This window comes from Anomalospiza imberbis, chromosome 6, assembly GCF_031753505.1.
Source record: "Anomalospiza imberbis isolate Cuckoo-Finch-1a 21T00152 chromosome 6, ASM3175350v1, whole genome shotgun sequence".
NCBI classification, from domain to species: Eukaryota; Metazoa; Chordata; class Aves; order Passeriformes; family Viduidae; genus Anomalospiza; species Anomalospiza imberbis.
In genome coordinates, this window is record NC_089686.1 from 32,976,249 (window position 1) to 32,997,109 (window position 20,861).

Below are 20,861 nucleotides of genomic sequence, written 5' to 3' on the forward strand. Positions count from 1 at the left end.
GAATGAGGCTTTGAGCCTTAACTAGTCATTCTCACTATTGCCATGGTAGGAACTATTTACTTGTTATGTCGTGTTGCCACAAAAGGCATTCTGAACGGGCAAACTTAATGCAATGTGTTACTTGTCCATGCTGCGGTGTCAGAGAAGTTCATGTGTACCCAACTCTGACAGTAAAGCAAAGCCAAAAAAGGTAAATAACTTTCAGTCTTTACAGATTGTTGGCAAATACTTGAATGTGCAAATTTGCAAAATTAAGAAAAATATATTTTTAATAGTTTCTCAAATTGTCTTTTCACCAGCTGTGCCCATTCACTAAAATAGTGATTTGACTTCTGTTAAACACAATAGGTAGGTACTTGGAGTAATGAACAAAGTATCTTAAAACTCTGTCACCATGTGATTTCCATGCCATAATAATTCTGTAAAGGAGAAAGGACTGGTAAGTGAGCCATGCATGCTCCAAGGAAGAAAGGAGTGCATTGAAGGGATTACAATTAGTATAATCTGTGAGAGCTGTTTTGGTATGTTAATTGGTGAGCATTGTTTCTGTCAGTAACTTCGAAGTTTGTTAAATTTCTACAGTAGCTACCAGAACATTTCTAATTAGAGCTGGAATGTGCTCATGGGTAAAAGTCTTGAGTCGGTTCTGGGTGCCTGAAAAAAATTACCAAGATGGTGAAGGATGATAGCAAAGCAGGTTCAGATAAATGCATTCCAATCACTTGTCATCCTGGCAGAAAAAAATCGGGCTCTCCCAGTTTGTTCTCTTGACCATATTTCAATCAAGAACAAATAAAAGAGAAGACAACATGATGGATCCTTCTCATGCATTGCAGAAGTGGGAAGGAGGAGATACAAGATGCATGTTTTGGAGACCTGTTAGTGAGGGAGTACTGGGGACTTGCTGTACTCCACCACTTAAAGATTTTAGGAGTGCTGAGCTGATGCCTTGTGTCTCAGCCTGGTTCTTTTTCAATTTGTGAAACTGCCTTTGCTTATGAAGTGCTTAAAATAAGGGGGTTTTGTGAATGTATCTGTTGAGTTTCTAGATTGGGCAGCACGTTCCTGCTGTTCATTAGCTACTGTGCTGTTTGCACAATTGTAATCACAAGGCCAACATCTCCACTTAACAGAGTCAGTGGAAGGGAAGGGGACAGGAATACCTGTGGAGAGGGCTCAGCCTGATGTGTTCACTGTAAGGATCTCAGTTTGACTTTCCTACCCCAAACTGATTTTCTAATATTGACAGCTTGGAATAGTTTTACTTATAATATCTGGTAAGGACTTGATGGAAAAATCCAACCCAAACAAAGGTATACTGGCTCAGGTCAGGCACAGAGTCTGGTAACACACAGCCCAGTATCCTGTTTCTAATGAGAGAAAATAGTGATTTCTAAAAGAGGAGTGCCCTGCTGTTGTGGTTTGTCTGGTTTTTAGTACAGTGAAAACCCTTGCTGTTTTGTCTCTAATTTTGGCCTACAGGTTTTTTCTTTAGGTGCAGTGGAGCTGGTATGTTGTTCTTCATAGTAGAATCTGCTCTTTGATTTTTGAGTGTAGACAATGAAAGAACTGTTTCCAAATACTTCCACCTTTCTGCAGTTAATTTTAAAATTGCTGTTATGTCAATACTATTGAATGCTTGCTGTCTTTCACTTCCATCTAGAAATGTTTCATTATGCTTTATTTTGATGTGGTTTGTTTTCATCGTATTTCATCCCTAATCCACTAAAGGAACTAATTTGGGAGTGCTGCACTGGATGGCAAAGTCCTAAGAAGCTGCTTTGAAAACTGTGCTTTCTGTAATGCCCCAGTGCTGTGTGTGTCATGATGATACATGCTGGGCACGGCAGAGCATGGGATGGGGTTTTCCTTTGGGCAGGTTCCCTGAATGAGCTGTGTGAGACTTCTTGAAGGACTGAGTGGGAGGTACCAGCAGGGTCTGCCAGCTGAAACAGCACAGACTGCACTCAGAGCTGTGGAGGCTGCTCCTCCCTCCCCTGTATCCCTGAGTAGCATCCTGTGGTCTTGAAGGCGGCTCTTTCTGGCCGTCCCGTTCCAAATTTATAGCATGTAAAGAATTTGGGAGTCACTTCGAAGACAAGAAAATGTCAAGTACTCAACTGTTCTTTTTTTGTTACAATACTACACTGTTGTGGAAAGCACACTAAAATGGATCAGAGGAAATGGGTACTCTTCAGTGAGTTTTAAGGCCCACAGAAGATTTGATGTCGAGCTCCCTAAGTTTATACAGATCAAAGCATGTCCTTTTCCACCAGAAGAGTTCAATGCCAGAACTTGCATTCCCAGCTCATGCATGAATAGGACAGCTCAGATCTACTGACTCATTTTATACTACCTGACCCTGAAAGATCTGTGTTTACTCAGCCTCGGGGAGCAACACAGGGGCAGTTTTTCAACTTTGATTAACTACAGAATGAGACAGGGAGAAAGGGGTGTGTCTGTCATAAACATCCAAAGTATTGAAGAAATACTTTTGAGTCGAGGTATTGAAGGAAGTGAAGGCTCTATATAAGAAGTAGTTGATATGAAACCTGTTATTTAATGACCAGCTGAAGCAAGGTTTGCTTCACCTTTCACCAGCAGTTTGACAGTAGAATTCTTTGTTGCTAATGTTAATTTTGCCAAGATCTGTCTGGAGGGTTGTGGGTGGTCTGCATGCTGGAGAAAAGGAGCTTGTCAGATCTTCAGTGAGGACTGCTTATGGAGCAATTCTGAGATCACTGTCTGAGCGAGAGCCCCCTGCAAGCTTCTACCTGTCCTCCCTAGCATGAAATAGCACCTTGAATAAATTGCCTGCAGAAACAAGCTGAACAATGCGAAGTCAAACCTCAAATACCAAATGGTGGAACACTGTATTCCTGAAGCTGGTTATATAAAAAGTGCATGTCCAGGAAATGCATGCAGCAGTAATGTCTCCTGTGAACCTGGACTCGAGTTTTCTTTTTTTTTTTTCCTCCAGTATAATTCTGATGTATAAAACATGGTGAGCTGATTTATTTTTTCCTGCTGGCTTTATCAGGGTTTCTTTTTCCAAGATTCTGCTTCTGAATACAGTTTTTATCTACATATATATATATATGTGTGTGTATATATATATATATATACACACAGAGATGGAGATTATTTTTTCAATTAACAAAAAATTTGGTTAATTTCTGCTTTATTTAAGGCTACAATTATATTTTTTAAAATTACAAAAATTCCCATTGATAACTTTGAAAATATTACATACCAGCAGAAAAAGTACTTTTCCAAGTGTTCTGTTGCTGTACTTACTTTAGGTGGACTGAGGAACAAACATACTGGGATATGACTTTACTGTGCCTGTTGCCTGGTAGCTGCCTGCCTTTTCCCAAGAGGCAGAAGGTGTACAGTAGGAGCTACATAGGTAACTTCTGCTTTTGACATCTCAGCCAGCATGTTTTCTCTTTATACAGAATCAACTTTTCTAACTTCCAGCAGTGTTTAGTCACCCACTGTAGTCTCATGGCCTCTGCAGGACTCTTCTCTGGCTTGTCTCCAGCACAATGTTGGTTTCAATTCTTCAGTGCCTTTCTATCCCTAGCTAAAAGATATAAAAATGTATAAAGAAATTGTTAGTTCCTTTTCCTTGCTGCATGGAAGTGTGCCCTTTGATATTGGAGTCACTTTGTCTTACTGACCTCTGGACTCTTAACATAGCAACGAGTGCTTTTGTTTATTTGCTATACTCTACCTTGTATTTCTTATCACAGCCCATAGCTCTGCCCACATACATCACCTTAATTTTAGTGAGAGTTGTGGAATGCTGACAGTACAGCAAAGGCTGTTATTTCTGAACAGCAGCACTCTCTTCATATTAAACAGATTTGTCATGGTGGCTAAAGTCTTCAAAAATACAAGAAACATCTAAGATTGTATTTAGACATAAAGGCACTCTGTTTCAAGGCATTCAGGAGGTACAAGAGGTCACTGCAGTGTTCAAGGATCAGGCTGCTTTACTAAAAGCCTGCTTATGTAGAGATTTAGGATATTAGGCTGAGAATCTTGGTTTATATACCAAGTGGTCACTGAAAGTAGAGTAGATTCTTAGGTGCTTTGGAGCTTCTTTGGGGAAAAAAATATTAGTGAAGAGTTACTGTAAGATTTGTAAATGTCTCCTTGTAATCATAATATCCTATATGTTACACTTACAAATTGTGCTGATCTGTAGAACTCCTGAGAGATGGGTTTGTTAGATGAGAAATTTTAAGTGGTAGTTGTTTAGTCTGAAGTTTTGAGGAATGTGGTTGTAAAATTCTGCTTCCCTCTCCCGTGTAATACCTGATTTGTCATTTTCTAGCTGCTTATATTGGCCAGCTCGCTCGGTGGTGGTTTTTTGCTTTACTAAATTCTGTGAAATTCTTTCAAGATCTTTTTTAGACATCCCTTTGTTGTACTTCCCCGAGGGCACGTAATACATCAGAGCCAGCTCGCTGTTTAACTAATGTCTCACAGGTAGGGAGGGAGGAAAAAAAAAACAGCGGAGGGAGAGTGCGTCACATTGGAGGAGGGGAGCAAAGGAAAAATGAGCTTTCTTAAACAAATCATGTGCAGAGGGACAGGCTGCCAGGGCTCAGGCAATTCCCGGCAGGGCTCTGCTCTGTTCCCTGCCGGCCACGATGGAGGAAGAAGCTGGAGTGCTGAAGGAGGGCTTCCTCGTCAAACGGGTGAGTGCTCTGCTTCCCCTCCGAGCGGCTCTGAGGCGTGAAGCAGCTCCTGAGCAGGCAGGGGAGCGAGCCGGAGCTCACGGCGAGGCAGCCTGCTGGGCGCTGGCCCGGAGGGGCTCCTGCCTGCTCCTGGGAAAGGAGCCCCTCCAGCTCTGTGCAGGTGCCTGCCAGGGGAGCTGCATGAACTGCAGCTGTCCACTACCCACCCGCAAGCTTCCCTGGGCTGGCATTTCTGCAGAGGAAGGTGAATTAGGCATCAGGATTACTCAGGTGTTAGAAAGCCAATACGCCTGCATCTCATACACACCTCTGCAGGGAGCACACCACGGCAGCGGGGTCCGCCATGGGAGATGGAGAGACGGGAGAGGTTTTGGGTCGGTTAAGGTAGCTTGTGCCTTCGTCAGTGACATGTCTGTGCAGAGTTTCCCAGTTCATATGAGAGAATGGAGAAAAGATTATTCTTTTTGAAGGGGATCAAAGTAATGCAAACTTAAAAATGCTTTTGAAATAACTTATTTTTTCTAATCTCCTCAAGCAGTGCTGTTAGAAAATTCTAACCAAATTATGGTGAAAAGATGTCAACCTTCCCAATACTTCTCCCTATAGGACCAAGCCAGTCATTGCTGGAACACAAGGAGGCAATTTAGCAAGGGGCATAAACTGTTTTTAGTACCAAGAACCTGTCTCAATGATTAATATGGCCCTTGATTTCATAGAAAAAAATGTGATTGAGAGGTTTTTTCAAAGCTTTGCCACGCCTAGGGAAATGCTTTTGTGCAGTACGTGGCAGCGTTTCTGGTGCTAACATGAAGGTAATCCTGGTCAGGAGTTTTCCTGGCACGGCTCCCAGCCAATTGGCCAGCCAGACACTGGCCGTATGAAGTTCGGTGTGGAAAAGGGACTATTCTCCTTCCTGCCTTCTGCAGCAAGGGCAGAGCCGTCCCAGCTCCCAGTCTCCTCCCGGGGCTACAGCTGTGCATTTGGCTCTTAAGTGACTACTGAATTCAAATGGGAAGCCAAGGCACCAAGTGTGTGAGAGGAATAGGTTATTGGCAGCACACGGAGCTGTGACTGCCAGTCTGTACAACATCACCCAAATACACAGCTTGACAGGAAGGAGAGGACAACTAAAGGAAACTGAGGGACAACAGAACCAGGGATCCACAGAGAAAAAAGGAGAAAGGGATGGGATGGGATGGGATGGGATGGGATGGGATGGGATGGGATGGGATGGGATGGGATGGGATGGGATGGGATGGAAGAATTATGGAAGAATAATGGAAAAATTATGTACTGTAATGCATTATAAATACAAAATTAATGTGTGAAATTAGGTAAAGCTAAATAAAAAAAGGTAAGGTGACCTCCTGAGAAAAGAGAATATTTTCTAGAAGGAAAGAATAGAGCCATAGCAAAGAACATACAGGAAAAATGGTCAAGTAACTTTACAGCTGGTGAAAAAAAACCTGAGGAATGTAAAGGGAAGGAGAGAACAAACCTGAGATAGATAAATTGTATTTAGTATGGACTAGAAAACATTGGATCTACAGTGCCCTGGATTTAGAGACTCATTACTCCACCTTTACTTGGAGATTGCTGGGTTTCCCCTTTATTTACAGAGAACTAACGAGCTTTGATTCATGCCACAACTGGACCTTACATGTTTCTTTCTTCAAGCCATGCCCACCCTATCCCAGGTGTCAGAGCCTCCTTTACCCCCTGCTTTGCCTGCTGGCTGTAACGCTCCATCCCCTGTAGAAACACAAGTCAGCTTCTTGCACAGCAAAGCTGGACCAGACACCATCAGACAGGACTAAGCCTGCCAGTGCCAGCCCTCACTGGCTTTGCTGTCCTTTAACCAGACTGAAGAGAGCTGGGGGCTGTTTACAGAGGAAAAATAGAAGGATTTGTCTGTATTATATAATCCATGAGGCATTCAACAGCAGCCTTCATTCAGTCTTTTGTCATCAAAAAGCATATTTCCTTTATAGGAAACAGTAGCACAGGGAATGTTTTAGCCCAGCAGATTGGATGCAGGTGGGATTGAAATGAACTTGTCATTAGCAGTAAGTGAGGGATGTAAGGAAAAGCCAGTTCACCCAGCAAAGCGCTTGCAAAACCGCTTGGCACCTAGAGCCACATCAAAATGAAAAAGACACCACCCAGGGTCACCAGAGAGGAGGAGCTGGTTGCTAAGAGCCCTCACACATTTTGGATTTAGCCCTGTTTCTGCCTGTGCTGTCAGCAGACAGGTGTGCACCTACATCAGCTCTTTGGGATAATTCATGTGAGCTTTTACAAGAAACAATTTGTGCCAGCAAAGTTCTCCAGGCTGAAGAAAGAGCACAGCACTTTACTATTCCTCTATGGTTTTATAGCAATGGAGCTTTGCTATTTTGTTACTTAAAATATTTATTTCAGGGACAATAGGACTCACAATGACTTCTTGTGCTTCTTTTCATACAAGAAGCCAAGAAGAAAATATGGTCATTTCTCAATGCTTGTGTTACAAACAGCTGTGTGGATTTCTTCCCCTCCAGGGACATGTTGTTCGTAACTGGAAAGTGAGATGGTTTGTCCTGCTTCAGGATAAGCTGCTGTATTACAAAATTGAAGGAGGCAAGAAGGAGCCTTCTCCAAAGGGCAGGATTCTTTTGGATGGCTGCACTATTACTTGTCCGTGCCTGGAATACGAGAACAGACCGGTATGACTGGAAAAATTTATCTCTTCTCTGTGTCACTCATTTTCTAACTTCTTCCTATCTTTTCCTCTCCTCCTGGCTTCTTTGATTACTGCAACCATACCACTGGGGTGCTTCCAGAATTAGGCCCAGCCAAAAGCAAGCTGCCTCTAGCAGTGTAACCAGGACAAGCACTGAATCCATCCTTGTGTCTCTTCGCTGTGCCCAAATGTGAGTCAGTTATTAACAAAAAAACAACCCCAACCACTACTCCTGTACCACACAGTGAGGAGAAAAAAATGTAAGTGCATCAGCCCAAGAGTGTGTGGAGAGAGGATATGAACAACCCAATAGAACCTGAGGAGGGCGGGGGAAAAGGGAAATATCACCTGTGGTAGTTGTCTTAAAGCCTGGATATCCATGGGGTGCTCCCAGGCAGCCAGATCAGAATCCTTTTTCCTTCACCAATGGGATATTGCTGCTGTAGAAAGTTTTCAGCAAGAGGATTCTGGAAGAAAACGTTCCTTCTGTGTTTTTCTGCTCTCCTATGGGTAGCAGCAATGCAGATTTCTTCTGTAGGGAGTACCTGTGTGGTCTGCTCTCTTCTTAGTACCAGGAGCTCCATGCATGTAAACCTCATTTATAACTGAAACTGAAACCCCAGGGATTCGAGGGGGATAGAAGAGCCAAAAAAACCACAAAAAAAAAAAAAAAAAAAAAAAAAAAAAAAAAAAAAAACCCACACCAAAAAAAAAACCCAAAAAAACCCCACAAACACAAAACCAAAACAACCCCCACAAATGACAAACAAACAAAAACAAACAAAAAAGCCCCACCAAAACCAACCCAGATTTGTGCCCACCATCCTTCTGAACAAGAATTGCTCTGAACTGCTCGGGTGGGATGCACTGTCAGACTTATTTGTGTCACTTGGGCCAGTGCTAAAAAAAGCAAAATGCAAGATGAGCAAAATAGCTAAATGATGTTATTGCTTTGTCCTTTCTCCACAGTTACTCATCAAACTAAAGACAAAAACCAATACAGACTATTTCCTTGAATGTTGCTCCAGGGAGGAACGTGACTCTTGGGCTTTGGACATCACTGGAGCTATTCATGCTGGTCATCCAGTACAGGTACAAGAACTTCACAGAATGAAGAATTCTTTCAAACTGCTGGAAAATATCAGCCTCCAGTAAGTGTATATGATCTCTCCTTCTGTTGTTGCTGTAGTTTGCGAAGCGCCTGAGTTGATGGATGGGGAGGATCAAGGGAAGCTCCTTTCTGCACAGATCTGCTCCTGTGTGGCCAGGAACCTCTGAACTGGCTGCCCTGTCCTAGGATTGCACATACTTTAGCCAGGGAATGCACTTTTTCCTGACCATCATCTTTTAGGATTATGTGGGTTCTGCACAGGCACCTCACTGCTGGCTTGAATACCTTCCCTAGTCAGCTGCAAATATTCTCACAGGGGAGATGTGTTCCCTCAAAAGATGTAACATCAGGGAAGCACTTGTTGGTGGCTTTGTGCCTTTTTGCTGAGTTTTCAAAGCTGATATCTGGAATCCAGACTAGGATTTTTAGGGTGCGTCATCTTAAATAAGAGGAAATGGAGACTGATTAAGAAACAAAAGAATTACATTAATTTGATTTGTGTTGAACAGGTAAATCAGGCTGACTATAGATCAGTTTGCAGTGCTCTGAATTGAAAGATACTTTGTGAGGCATATTGTTTAGTGCTGCTATTGGGAAAATAAAGTTTTCCTGGAATGTAGTTAGGACAGTGCTTCTGGGGGAGTAGCTAGAATACTTCCCATCTTTATGTGGGTAATCATGAGGACATCTCTGGCACTGACAAGAGTATACAGCTATTTCTGCCTGTCTCTGTCATCTGCTGATGTTGTGCTGTGCTCTCATTTGCAGCAATATAGTGGAGAGAATGTATGACAGCAGCACTGGAATTAAGCTGACCCGCAATTTGGATCAAGGCAACAGATATAAAGAGACCTTCACAGGTACATCTGGCAGGCAAAGAGCCACCTCACATCTGATACGCCACATTGCAGGGACTAGGCAGCTACTGTACTGCCTTAATAGTGAGATAAGCTCTGGCCCAGTGGAACCTGGCAGTGAAGCCAAGCTCTCCAACACCTTTCTCTCTTGCTCTTTGGATGTATGGAAGCACACTTAGAACCTCAGACTTCTGGTCAATTTTGCACTTCTCTGACAATCTTTGGGATGGTGCCAAAATGTTTCTGCAAGTGAAAACCAGTGTGACAGGAGACCATCTGCCTTCCCTCAGAAGAGCACACTGTCTTGGTATGAGAGCTGCCTTTCTTCCTGCAGGTTCTGCCCTGGTGGACTGGCTCATCTCCAACAGCTTTGCCGTGTCACGATTCGAGGCCGTCACCTTGGCATCCATGCTGATGGATGAGAACTTCATCAGGCCCGTGGGAGTGCGCAGCACCGAGGCCACGCGCTCCAGCGACCCCTCGGAGAAGTTTCTCGACGACTCCACCGCTCTGTACATGTTTGTGAGTGATGCAGCTGCCCACACTGGCACCTCCTCTGGCCCTCATCACACACTAGGTTTGGGCTACAGGTGCACAGCATGCAACCAGAGGCAAATGTGCAGGCTGAGAAAATAAATGCAGAAGGAGCAGCTCTAGCTTTTTAGTAGTACTAACACTGGCACTTTTGCTAGAGCCAAATAGCTACATGGATATGGAAGGAACTACAAATTACATAATTAGGCATTAAAAGAGGTGTGTCCCTGGAGTGAAGTGCTGTGTCTGCATGTATTGGAGGCAGTGCTGTAGTTGTGCTTCAGCTCAAGGCCACAGCACTTATACCCTGCATGTCCAGATTTACAGCTGTAATTTGGTGCCTGTGAATCTTGGTCCTACAAGGCTGAGCAGCAGAGCTATGGAGTAGAATTTACTCAGGACATATAAGCTAAAAACAGCTAAGGAAAATAAAATGGGAAAAAATGCAGAATTTTGTACTTAAATGTCTGTTTAGATTAAAAGGAAAACTGGAACTGTCTTTTCCCTATTTGCAGGCTGAGAGCAGTAAGAAAAATACTAGTTCCAAGGAAGAGGTCCATTTTAACATCTCTGAATTAAGTGGCACAATTGTGAAGCAAGGATTCTTAGTGAAACAGGTAAGTATAGTCTTGGAACCTGCCTCAGGAAACAAGAAAAAGTACAGCTCTTAAGGTTTCTTAGAGAGTAAATGTGACTTACACAGTGATGGCTGGACAGATGTGCCTAGCAGAACTAACTTGCCTGTGAGTACACAAGGCATTGCAGTTAAGAGTATCCAGTTATAAAGAAGTGAACTATGGAACTTGCTCAGGTAAGATTAATTGGATATTCTGTACATATTGAGCATATACTGAAAGGTACAAAACAGCATCAAAAGCAGAAGTACCACACAAACTCCAAATCCTACCAGAGGTGTTACATCCACTTCCAAGCAAGCCACCGTTCCTTTGGTTTAACCTATCCCATCCAGGTAGTGTGAACAGTGAGGATGTGTTGCTGGCCACAGACAAATTTCAAAGCTGAGTAACTTGACCTTTGTATGAAGTGGACATTTCCTGTCCACTGTGAGCAGTCATCGTGTACACATGGGTGCTTTAGTGGTAGTGAAACTTTTGGGTTTTTTTGCACAAATACCTGTTGGCAATAAATGATTCCAAGACTTTACCCTTGGTCTGCAAGATGTAGTTTCCAACGCTTGCTATGAACAAGATGAGGGTCGATCACTCTTTCAAAGCATAAAATAGCCACCTGCAAATGGAATCCTGCCTGCAGTGCTTGGCCACACTCTTACTCTGAAGCCTTGTACCCAGAGCCCCTTAGTGTTGTGCAAACTGGATCACCAGATGCTTCCCAACCCTCCCTCCTCCAGCTGCCAGGGTGTCATGAGGGTTGGCAAGGTGTTGCAGGATCCCCACAGGCTGGCAGGGCAGTCCCCATCAGCACAGGACACGAGAGAGCTGCCCAGGAGCCCCCAGAGCCCCAGCCCCGGGCTGGCCCTGAGCCCCAGCACCAAACCTCCAGGAGAGAGGATGCTCCCAGGACCTGGCACAGGCTTGGCAGCAGTGAGAGGGCTGCAGTGAAAGAGTAAAGAGCTGCAAAAGGACCTGACAGAACCCCTTTGGAGCACACACAGCCTGGGGTTTTAATCTGAAACCCACATTTCATCTGAAAGGAAAAGCAGGAATGAGGGATACAACCATTTGTTCCTGTCACTATGCTTTCTTAGTTCTCCGCACAGGGAAGGAAGAGATGAAGGAATTGTCAACATATGACAAAGAAAGATAAGCAGAAGGTCATGGGAAATAACAAGATGTTAGGAATTATTTTTCTCTGTTGGGTCCAGAACCTCTTTTTTTGGTACTTATTTATGTCTCCCCTACAACCTGTTGGAAAATGGTCATTTCAGGAGGTAGTAATTTTAATTCTTCCATTTTGCAGGGGCACAAGAGGAAAAACTGGAAGGTGAGAAAATTTGTTTTGAGAGCTGATCCTGCTTTTTTGCACTACTATGATCCCACCAAGGTACGTGAGTGGGAAGTTGCCATCCCCAGAAACCCTTTTAGAAACATAAACATTATAGTGAAGATATAGTTATGCTGTAAATGTTCCTATCACTCTGGGCTCCTCTATCCATTTCCAGGAATTAGACCTCTCTGGCCTTACCCTAGGAGGTTGTCCTTGTAAGATTTTGTATCCCTGCATCTTCTGTCCTTTTTCCCAGTGAGATTCCTTTTCCTTAGCCAAGCAGCAGCAGTCTTCTTGGGATTGGTCCCTTGCTGTACTCTCGCAGTCTGGGACTATGGTCCTGCAGGGTTTCTTCCTGGGTTGTGATCTTTCTGGGCTGAAGTCCCACCATTTGAGGATCATACTGATATTGGGATTTTTTACATCCTTTTTCCACCATTGAATAGGGTCTTCTTAATGCCAAAGTATTTATTGGAATTTCTATTACTCAGTTTTAAACTTTCTCATCAAAAGTAGAATTTATGTTCATGAATATAATAATCAATGTGAGCAACTCTGATACTAAGGGTACCACAAAACCTAACAGGATTGCAAGAAGAACACATATAGAAATGCTTTATGTGACTTTTAAAGAGAATAGAAGCAACATACTTAGAGCTTATGGAGCCAGTTCATTTTTTGTTTCCTGTTCCTTCATGGTTTTTTTTTTCACTGCAAATTATCCTTGTAAGGCTATAAGCTGAAACTGCAGAACCTGAAGGCAAGAAACAAGAGTGCCAGCCAACTAGGGAAAAGAGACAGATTTTTCTCATACAGTCTCAGTGAAAAGCAGCAAGCTAAATACTTACAGAAATATATATAATTCAGTATGTTGTTATTGATAAAACCATACATACATTTGAAGTGTGATTGCCTACCCTTGTGCTTTTGACTGATCTACACCATGCCCAGCTACATCAGAGAAACATCTGGGACTGAAAAAATATAGTAATGCCTTTCACTACATGTTCTAATTGATTTCTCTTGTGACATAGATATTTCATGCCTGGAAAAACTTCCATTATGTCTCCAACTTCATAAAAGTAATGCGTGTGCTCTGGGAAATGATGATATTTTCCAGCTATGCCTTGTTTCCTTTTTCTTTGCAGGAAGATAACAAGCCAGTAGGTGGATTCTCTCTTCGTGGCTGTCTTGTCTCAGCTCTGGAGGACAATGGAGTCCCAGCAGGTGAGCACAACCCTTTAAACTTTCATACATTTATATGTATGCTGTAGCAATACAGTCTTTGGGTATGAGTTTGTATATATGGCTGCTTGTATGCACAAATGGGCTGACTTTCCATTTCCCTTTGCAAACAAGGGAAGAGGCATGTCACAAATCCCTGTATTGCTGGGTTGTCCACACCAAAAGAGACTGGGTTTTTTTAGTGTTATTTCTACATATCTTGGGTGTTCTCTTTCTATGGGCTTTTCTTAGTCATATGACCTCTGAGACAGTCCTAAGACTGATAAATATTCCAGAGTTAACAGACAAAGAGAAAACACTTTCTTTTTGGGTGTTGTATAACTCCAAGTCTTGAGGCATCCTCTGAGGCCATCCATTTCCGTGTCCTCTCAACTTATGCTATTACCTTTTCCTTTCTGACCTGCTAAAACCCAAATGTAGGGAGACATAAAGACAGCAATAAAAAACAGTTCTGCTGGAGCATAGGCTTAGCTCAGGCATTTGTCTTGAGCTTCAGCCTCATAGGTAAGTGTTTCTGCTATTAAAACAATTTATTTTATGACAGTAAGCACAATGCATAGATATCAAATACAGAACATCTTTCTAAAGAAAAGGTCTGAAAAAACTTTGTTCTGGGGGCAGAGGCACGTGATGAACAATAGAGATCCTTGCTAAGAGGAACCTAGCTATGGGCAGAAAATCTAATCTACCGTGCAAAACAGTAGGGGTTCATTATTCCACTGTATAACTCAAGTAATAGTGTCCACCTAAACAGAGACTATTTTAGCTACGTTGTAGAGTGCACAGTAGTTCATACAATCTTTGGCAAGAATGTCTATACTATATTTTCATAGAATCATAGAATCAACAGATGTTTGGGTTAGAAGAGACCCCAAAAATCATTTCGTTTCAATCTCCCCTGCCACAGGCAGGGTCAACTTTCACTTAACCTGTTTGCTCAAAGCCCTATCCAACCTGGCCTTGAGCACTTCTAGGGGTTTTGAAGAGGGAAATCAAAGACACAAAAGCTTTAGATGTCTCCTCCATAATAAAAAGGAAAGATTTGATTCCCTAATTCACAAAATTCAAATTCTTCCCTACAAAGCTTCACATCTGCCAGAAAGATTTTCTCTGTGCACTCTCCTGATCTGTTGGTTGTATTTTTTTTTTTTCTCTGTAGGAGTGAAAGGCAATGTGCAAGGCAACCTTTTCAAAATCATCACCAAAAATGACATTCATTATTACATCCAGGCCAGCTCCAAGGCAGAGCGAGTGCAGTGGATTGAGGCAATCAAACCGCTGACATGAGTAACATGGACTCCATGCCAAATGACAAACCACATTTATGACCAGCTTCCTGCTCTCATTGTCTGGGAGTGTTGTTTTTCCTTTGATAGTCAATGTTCATTATTTGAATCACCATAGCACCTACCAGTTCCTGGCAGACCATGCAGACCAAATCAAGTAGATCCAGAATAATTCCCCCACCCTGAATTTACCATCTAACCAAGGGACCAAAACAGGTGGATATAGACAAATGGGGCTTTACGAAAAAACAACAAGATATTCCAAGATGGAAGAAAAGGATCTTTTGTGCAAGTATTCAGTCTATGTCTGACAGATCCAGGTTGTGCTTTATCTTAAAGCAGAATTGTCTTGCTCCTTTCCCCTTTATAAAGGGGCTCATAAATGTAGCTAGTTAAGACTGAAATGTCTAAGTCATGAAAGGTGCTGGTGTCTGAGGCTGCCTTTCTTGGCATACCACACGAATCTTGTGCTAAGCCACAACCCAGCTGCCAGGATAATATGCAGTGCAAAGCAAGCAAGGGGTCTGTCTGTCCATCCATCTGCTCTATTTGGTTCTCTGTTAGACTGGAAAAGAACAAAGGATCTTGCTCCTCACCCATAAAGATTACTCTTATGCTGGTAATGTCCCACATCAGAACAGGATCCTGAGTATCAAATCAGACCAGTGGAAGTTCCAGACAATTTCTGGTATTGAATATGTTGGAAGAAATTCCTCAGCCATAAAAGCAAGACTTTTCCTTCTGATAATTACCATAAGTCCATTTATGTTGGAGCACCATTTGGACAGAGAACTATAATAGCAGTCCTCACTATTGCTTTTTCTATCTTAAGTCCATTATTTCTCTACTATACTTGTCTTTGATATAATTAAAAAAAAAAAAAAAACACCCACCCCAAAACAGTGCATTTGAATATCCTGTGCTTTTTAGAGATGTGATTTTTCTCAGAGGGCAGTTTGAATATATGAAAAATAATGGTTTAGTACACTATAATTTTAGATTTCTATATAAACTGAGACACCAGAGAGTAAAATGGAATGTAGGAAATTCTTCAAACACCCGCTCAGCCTGCTGATACACTGTTTTAATAAAATTTCTTGTTTTATCTGAGTACCTGTATCTGACAGCCAGATTCTGCAGAGCCTTCAAAAAGGCTGCATGCTCTATTATCTTCCCTGAAGTCATAGAGGAATTCGATAACCCTCTATCCACAGATTCATTTCTGTATAGATGTTTTGTTCTCTGAGTTGTGTACTGAAAAGAAGTCCTTTCATCACCAAAGGCAGAACATGATACATGCTTGTTTATTTGTTAGAATAGCCATGCATTTGGGATTTTCATCAAAAGCTACAGCAACGAAATAACAGCACAACACTTACATGCATTCAAATATTTAGGAGAGCATGTAAAGAAATTTGCCAGCAAAGGTGCAGTTTTAATTATATGCAAGAACAAGAATGGGCAGGGCAGATTCAGCTGCAGATACCATTTCCTAGGCCTGGTCCAGAGAAGACTGTGAAATCCACAGCTGTCAAAACTTTTCAATTCTGGAAAAGCTGCCTGGAAGAGACAGGGTAAGGCAGGTAAGGCATTTATTGCTCTCTGCTGGAAGGCACAGATGGTTTTGTGCTGACTGAGCAGAGCTTCCAGAAAAAGCAATTCTCTCCTGCTAATGTGAGCCTTGCTGGGGCCCACCAGACTCTCTTATTCATTTATAAGAAAATCTCCTGCTTCTCTTTTCTCAGACCCACCACCTGCATAATGCCCAGTTGTAGTCACAAAGCTAACAACAGCCACCACAGAGGGCTGAGCTCTGCCACCTGGCATGCCTGAGGGGGTAAGGAGCCAAAAGGATGTGAGATACTGCATAACATCATAAATCTTGTAGTTTGGGAGGCCAGAAGTGTATCTCAGCAAAGGCTTTAAGATTTATCCAGACCAGCCATAGCTCTGCAATTGCTGTGAGTGTGTATGGGGGAAAAAAAGTGTGTATCTCAAACACATCAGCAAATTAAAAAGATACAGTTCCCACCACTCTCCAGAATCAGCCAAGGGAAAAAGACAAAACATGTCTGAGACAAGAGACAGTACATTTTCCTCTGTTCTCTGGTGATATCCTGGTCCTTTTTTCAAGCCACTTTGGTAAGCTTGATGTCCCCTGAGATCCGCAAAGCTTTCACCAAGCTCAGAGGCTGAATGCGGTGAGTGAAGTCACAGAGCTGCCGTCCATCAAGCAAGACTCGTATTTGCTGGTGTTCACATAAGAGCTCCATCTGCAGTGGAAAAGGACAGAGAAGGGTGTTAGAGATTAGCAGCGGGGCTGATTTCAACAGCATGGACTTAGAACTAAATGTTACGGGGATAGCGAAGCACAAAGTCTTCCAGTTCTTCTGAAATGCCCCTAATAAATAATCTACCCCCTTCTGAGATGATACTGCAAAGCTCCACTGGGTACGCTCGCTATGATTAGAGAAAGGGATGCCTCTTTCCCATCAGGGCTTGAACTGTTGCTGTCTGTGCCACACTAGAGTAGTTAACCTGGCAATGTCAGTGGCTGGCTGTTTGTGGTCATATACATAGCCTTCAGCTTTTCTCCCCTCCTTTTCTCTACCCTATTCATAGTACCTGAAAAATTACCTTGAACGTGTCACCTGCTGTAAATGGAAAGTAGGGAATAGTCTTCTCTTCTCTTCCCCATTTCCCAGCAATTCGTGCATTTCGGGTGATGGATTTCTCACTGAAGTTAACTGTAAATAACAGCCCGACATCTTTGTTGGCATCCACTGGATCACAGAGCAGAGTCACTGAAAAACTGAAAAAAGATCTATTAAATGACCAGAACTTTCAGAAATGTGGAAGGACATGGTGAATGTGGCAGATGCTTATAGAGACTAGAGATAGCTGTTGGTTTCATGTCAGACTGAAACACAGGACTTCTACAGGCTTAGAAGCTGGAGAAAGGGATGAGACCCGGCTGGTCTTTGTTTCCTGCCCCAGGATTCAGTAGAATGCTAGTGATTTCTGATGTTGCTTTCCCTCTGTCTTGACTGAAATCAACCCCTTCAACATGCACTCATTTGTGTCCTAAAAGAAACCTCAGCATACTCTTCACCAGTGGAAGCAGTGGAGCTGATAGCTGTAGATGCAAAAAAAGTGTAATGATGAGCATAGTTGCTGTTATCCAGATAAAAGACAGCAATGAACCTCCAGCTCCTGTGCCAAAAATGGTTTTTAAATGGTGTTGGTTCCAACCCCCCACAGACAACGAAGATTCAGGTTGAGAATTGCACCTCTTCCTGAAGGAGAAATGCCACTTTTGTTTTCCCTCCAGTTCACATTAGATAAGGGCAAGGAGTAGAAAATCTTGTCAGGGCAGTCAGAAAGGCCGAACAGTGAACTCCTCCCTGACCATTTAATCTTAGTCTGAGTGCAGGAAAATTAAATAAATCCATAAATTGTTAATTTGACTTTCTTCCTTCAAAGAGCACCTACTTCCAAGAAAAGTGTCTGATTTAGAAGAAAGGTAGGAGCATGTGTAACAGGGCGAAGCCCCCAGCAGTCCCTTCACCTACCTCTTGGGTTTGGAATGTACCATGCCTATGACTGTGAGTTTCATGGTTGGTCTCAGGCCACCTTTAATTTCACCAACATACTGCTCCACCTGCAGGGAACAGTGAAAATGGCTTCAGTGGGACATGCTTTAACAGCTGTTTTGATCACCTGATATGACTTGGGTTTATTTTTATATGTACAAAAGAACTTCAAAGTGTTTCCAGCTCAAAGTACTTCTTGCACTCTGATAACACAATAAATCTGATAACAGCACTCCAGTTGTTCTGGTTGCAGTGGATGAGAAGCTTTGTGGCAGCATGATGTATGGTGCAGACTCCGCTTGAACCTACTCTGTCCTGCCACCTCAAATTTGCTACCAGATTTTGGTGGGCTAACTTGGCACCATCAGGCCTTACACCAGGCCAGGCAGCCTCTGTCCTCCACTGTAAAAGCAGCGTAGATGCTGTCCTGCCACTGCATGTTGACCACATCCTCTCACAGGCCATCCCAGTCCTCTTGTGACAGTGACTTTGAAAAGTCACACTTTTTCAGAGGCAAAAAATGGCTTCTCGGTGATCTGCTTTTGTCCTGTTCACAGAGACCTGTAGTTGCAAGCTGTACCCAAAGATCTGAGCTACATTTTTTTTTCCAATCAATTCTCTAATAGCTTTGATGGTCAATGGAGGAACTAATACAGGCCATAGCTGATGTGGAAATATTATAGAGAGAGACCTTGGAAACAATTGATAGGGATGTTTTGAGGCTTCATTTTCAGAAACAGTTTTAAAATGGAAATGTCAGAATACTACAGTGCAGCATGTAATCATTCCCCATGCAGATTCACTTAGAAAGAAGCTGCTATAAAACACTAAATGTTATTAGCAACTTGCGTAACACTGATAATATTCCAAGGCAATGCACAAGAGACCTGGTTTGAGATAAAAAGAGCTTTATCATTCCAGTGTTCCAAGGTAAAAATTCAGACAGTTTTTCTAGACCTGCACAATATATGCTCACAAATTCAAGATAAAAAATGTTTTGCCTGTACCTCATTTCCTAATTTTATTATACTAGTTGTGTCTTCTGCTAAGATGACCTTATACAATTTATTTTCCCACTTGGATATTCACATCCAGCTACCTTTAGAGCTTCACAGATATATTAATAAACCTCTAATCCCTAACAAGGTCAATAATGGAAGAATAATTTAAAAATTTACCTTCAAAAGTGACAGCAGTACTACTAATTGCCAATGATACAAATTTACTCTTGCAGGAGTTGTGCAGGTGACTGACTCCAGCAAGTATGTTTTGAACTTTGTAACAAAAGAAATGCATCAAGCACTTGATACGTCTTACATAAGGAAACTGCTTGTCAAGTAAAGAATCTGACTGTAGGGAGATACTTTAAACTGGATAAAGCAATTAGAAAGCAGGTAATAAGCATAAAAGATCTCAGGATAAATGAAGTTCATGCTCACAGAGGTCTCATGTCCCACTAAACCTTCTTCCCTGCCTAAAGACAAGATACAAAATACTACCCCAAACTGAAAATGCACATTGAGAAATTGTTTGAGAATTGAGAGGTGCACCATAATAAGTATCATCACTAAAGGCACAGGATGTCAGAACTGAATAGGACAAATGATGACCACATGGTCTCAAGAGTTATAGTCATGGCTGGAGAAAATTTGGAGGTGTGACTGCCCACACACCATTTATCTGTGGACACCTAGTTAACCATACAGGTGAGAAATACTCGGGAAGATGAAGGAAGTAATGGTAAAAACTCCTGCAAGCTTCTAGCAGAGTATATGGGTGGGTCCCACCGTATGCATATGGCACAGCTCCCATCCCGTCTTTTCCATTCAGGAGCCCTGGGGACTGACTTGGTCACTTACTTTGGCACACCTCTCCTCTGTCATCACCGCTCTCCCTCTTACACTCGCCTCGCCGCTGCAGTCCCCGGAGGAGCTTTTGTTTTGCGTGTCAGGACAAAAGCAAACAAAAAGCCCAGAATAAAGGGAGGATGTTGAGGGGGGTCTTATCTCTGCCAAACACTGGCTGGACACCACCCAGCCCAGCAGCTGAGTCACTCCCTGTGCGCCCGGTCCCTTGCGGGGAGGCTCACGAGTAGCGCGGCGGGAGGGCAGGGGGGCGGCGGGAGCGCCCGGGGAGCGGAGCCTGGGGCTGTGCCTGCTCATTCCGCACAAGGACTGAACGTTCCGGGGCAGGGAGTGTGCACAGCCCCCTCCTAAGATACTCTGTACTACGTACGCATACTTGTGGATGTCATTCGCACAAACCCCACGTCATTTATTTATTGATACCAACTCTCGCCTCTCTCGAATGCATAACTACATATATGTGTGTGTATATATTTATACACAATTTACAGCCTTATATATACACCTACATGTAGGCCTGTACATCCTATATATAAGTACACCTATATATACTGTATACACTGTAGATATGTGTATATATGTATCTATATTTGTATGTATGTATCGGGGTGTATATATACACGTATATGTATGCATATGTGTGCCAGAGTGAAGTACACGTACAGGGTCATACAGCTACGGGCACATGTACTCGCACACACACACGTAGGCCTGTACGCGCACCTCTGCGGCTGTGTGCGGGTGTATTTACGAGTACACCCGCACCCGCACCCGCCCGCACCAACCCCTCCGCCTCAGCCGGCCCCGCCGCCTCAGCGGCCCCCGCGGCCGCACGGGGGGCGGAGCTTCGGGCGGGAGCCAATCAGAGCCTCGAGAGGCAGCAGCAAGGGGCGGGGCCGGTATCTGCGGGCGGGGACCGGCCGTGGTTAGTGGGGCGGGGCTTGCTCTGCCCGGGCCCCGGCGGCGGCGTCAGG

The 20,861-nt window shown here is 43.2% G+C and overlaps 2 protein-coding genes across 3 annotated transcripts; one reads left to right on the top strand and one right to left on the bottom strand.

Moving 5' to 3' along the window:
• Window positions 1-4,543: 4,543 nt before the first annotated feature.
• Window positions 4,544-14,717, top strand: PLEK2 (pleckstrin 2). The gene is made up of 9 exons (XM_068193150.1): window positions 4,544-4,709; window positions 7,250-7,414; window positions 8,401-8,582; window positions 9,311-9,402; window positions 9,734-9,921; window positions 10,449-10,550; window positions 11,872-11,955; window positions 13,047-13,125; window positions 14,303-14,717. Exons 1-9 carry the CDS (start codon window positions 4,662-4,664, stop codon window positions 14,428-14,430), a joined length of 1,068 nt encoding a protein of 355 aa, XP_068049251.1. The 5' UTR covers window positions 4,544-4,661; the 3' UTR covers window positions 14,431-14,717.
• Window positions 14,718-15,718: 1,001 nt separating this feature from the next.
• On the bottom strand, window positions 15,719-20,199 carry LOC137475647 (galectin-related protein A-like). 2 transcript variants are annotated; one of them, XM_068193153.1, is made up of 5 exons: window positions 19,882-20,199; window positions 18,002-18,090; window positions 17,067-17,241; window positions 16,521-16,702; window positions 15,719-15,989 (listed from the first exon to the last, which is right to left on the bottom strand). In XM_068193153.1, the coding sequence occupies exons 1-4, from the start codon at window positions 20,182-20,184 to the stop codon at window positions 16,559-16,561; spliced, it is 711 nt and encodes a 236-aa protein (XP_068049254.1). In that variant the 5' UTR covers window positions 20,185-20,199; the 3' UTR covers window positions 15,719-15,989; window positions 16,521-16,558. The 2 variants fall into 2 exon arrangements, with proteins under 2 accessions (XP_068049254.1, XP_068049253.1); XM_068193152.1 differs by having other exon boundaries at window positions 15,719-16,702.
• Window positions 20,200-20,861: the final 662 nt, after the last annotated feature.

Excerpts from the sequence above, each read along its gene's own strand:
- PLEK2 (XM_068193150.1), top strand. The coding sequence starts at position 4,662 with ATGGAGGAAGAAGCTGGAGTGCTGAAGGAGGGCTTCCTCGTCAAACGG. Across the intron at positions 4,710-7,249 it reads AGGGCTTCCTCGTCAAACGG|GGACATGTTGTTCGTAACTG; the intron begins GTGAGTGCTCTG and ends CTTCCCCTCCAG. Across the intron at positions 13,126-14,302 it reads GGACAATGGAGTCCCAGCAG|GAGTGAAAGGCAATGTGCAA; the intron begins GTGAGCACAACC and ends TTTTCTCTGTAG.
- LOC137475647 (XM_068193153.1), bottom strand. The coding sequence starts at position 20,184 with ATGAGCAGGCACAGCCCCAGGCTCCGCTCCCCGGGCGCTCCCGCCGCC. Across the intron at positions 18,091-19,881 it reads CAGAGGAGAGGTGTGCCAAA|GTGGAGCAGTATGTTGGTGA; the intron begins GTAAGTGACCAA and ends TGTTCCCTGCAG. Across the intron at positions 16,703-17,066 it reads CAGCAGGTGACACGTTCAAG|ATGGAGCTCTTATGTGAACA; the intron begins GTAATTTTTCAG and ends TTTCCACTGCAG.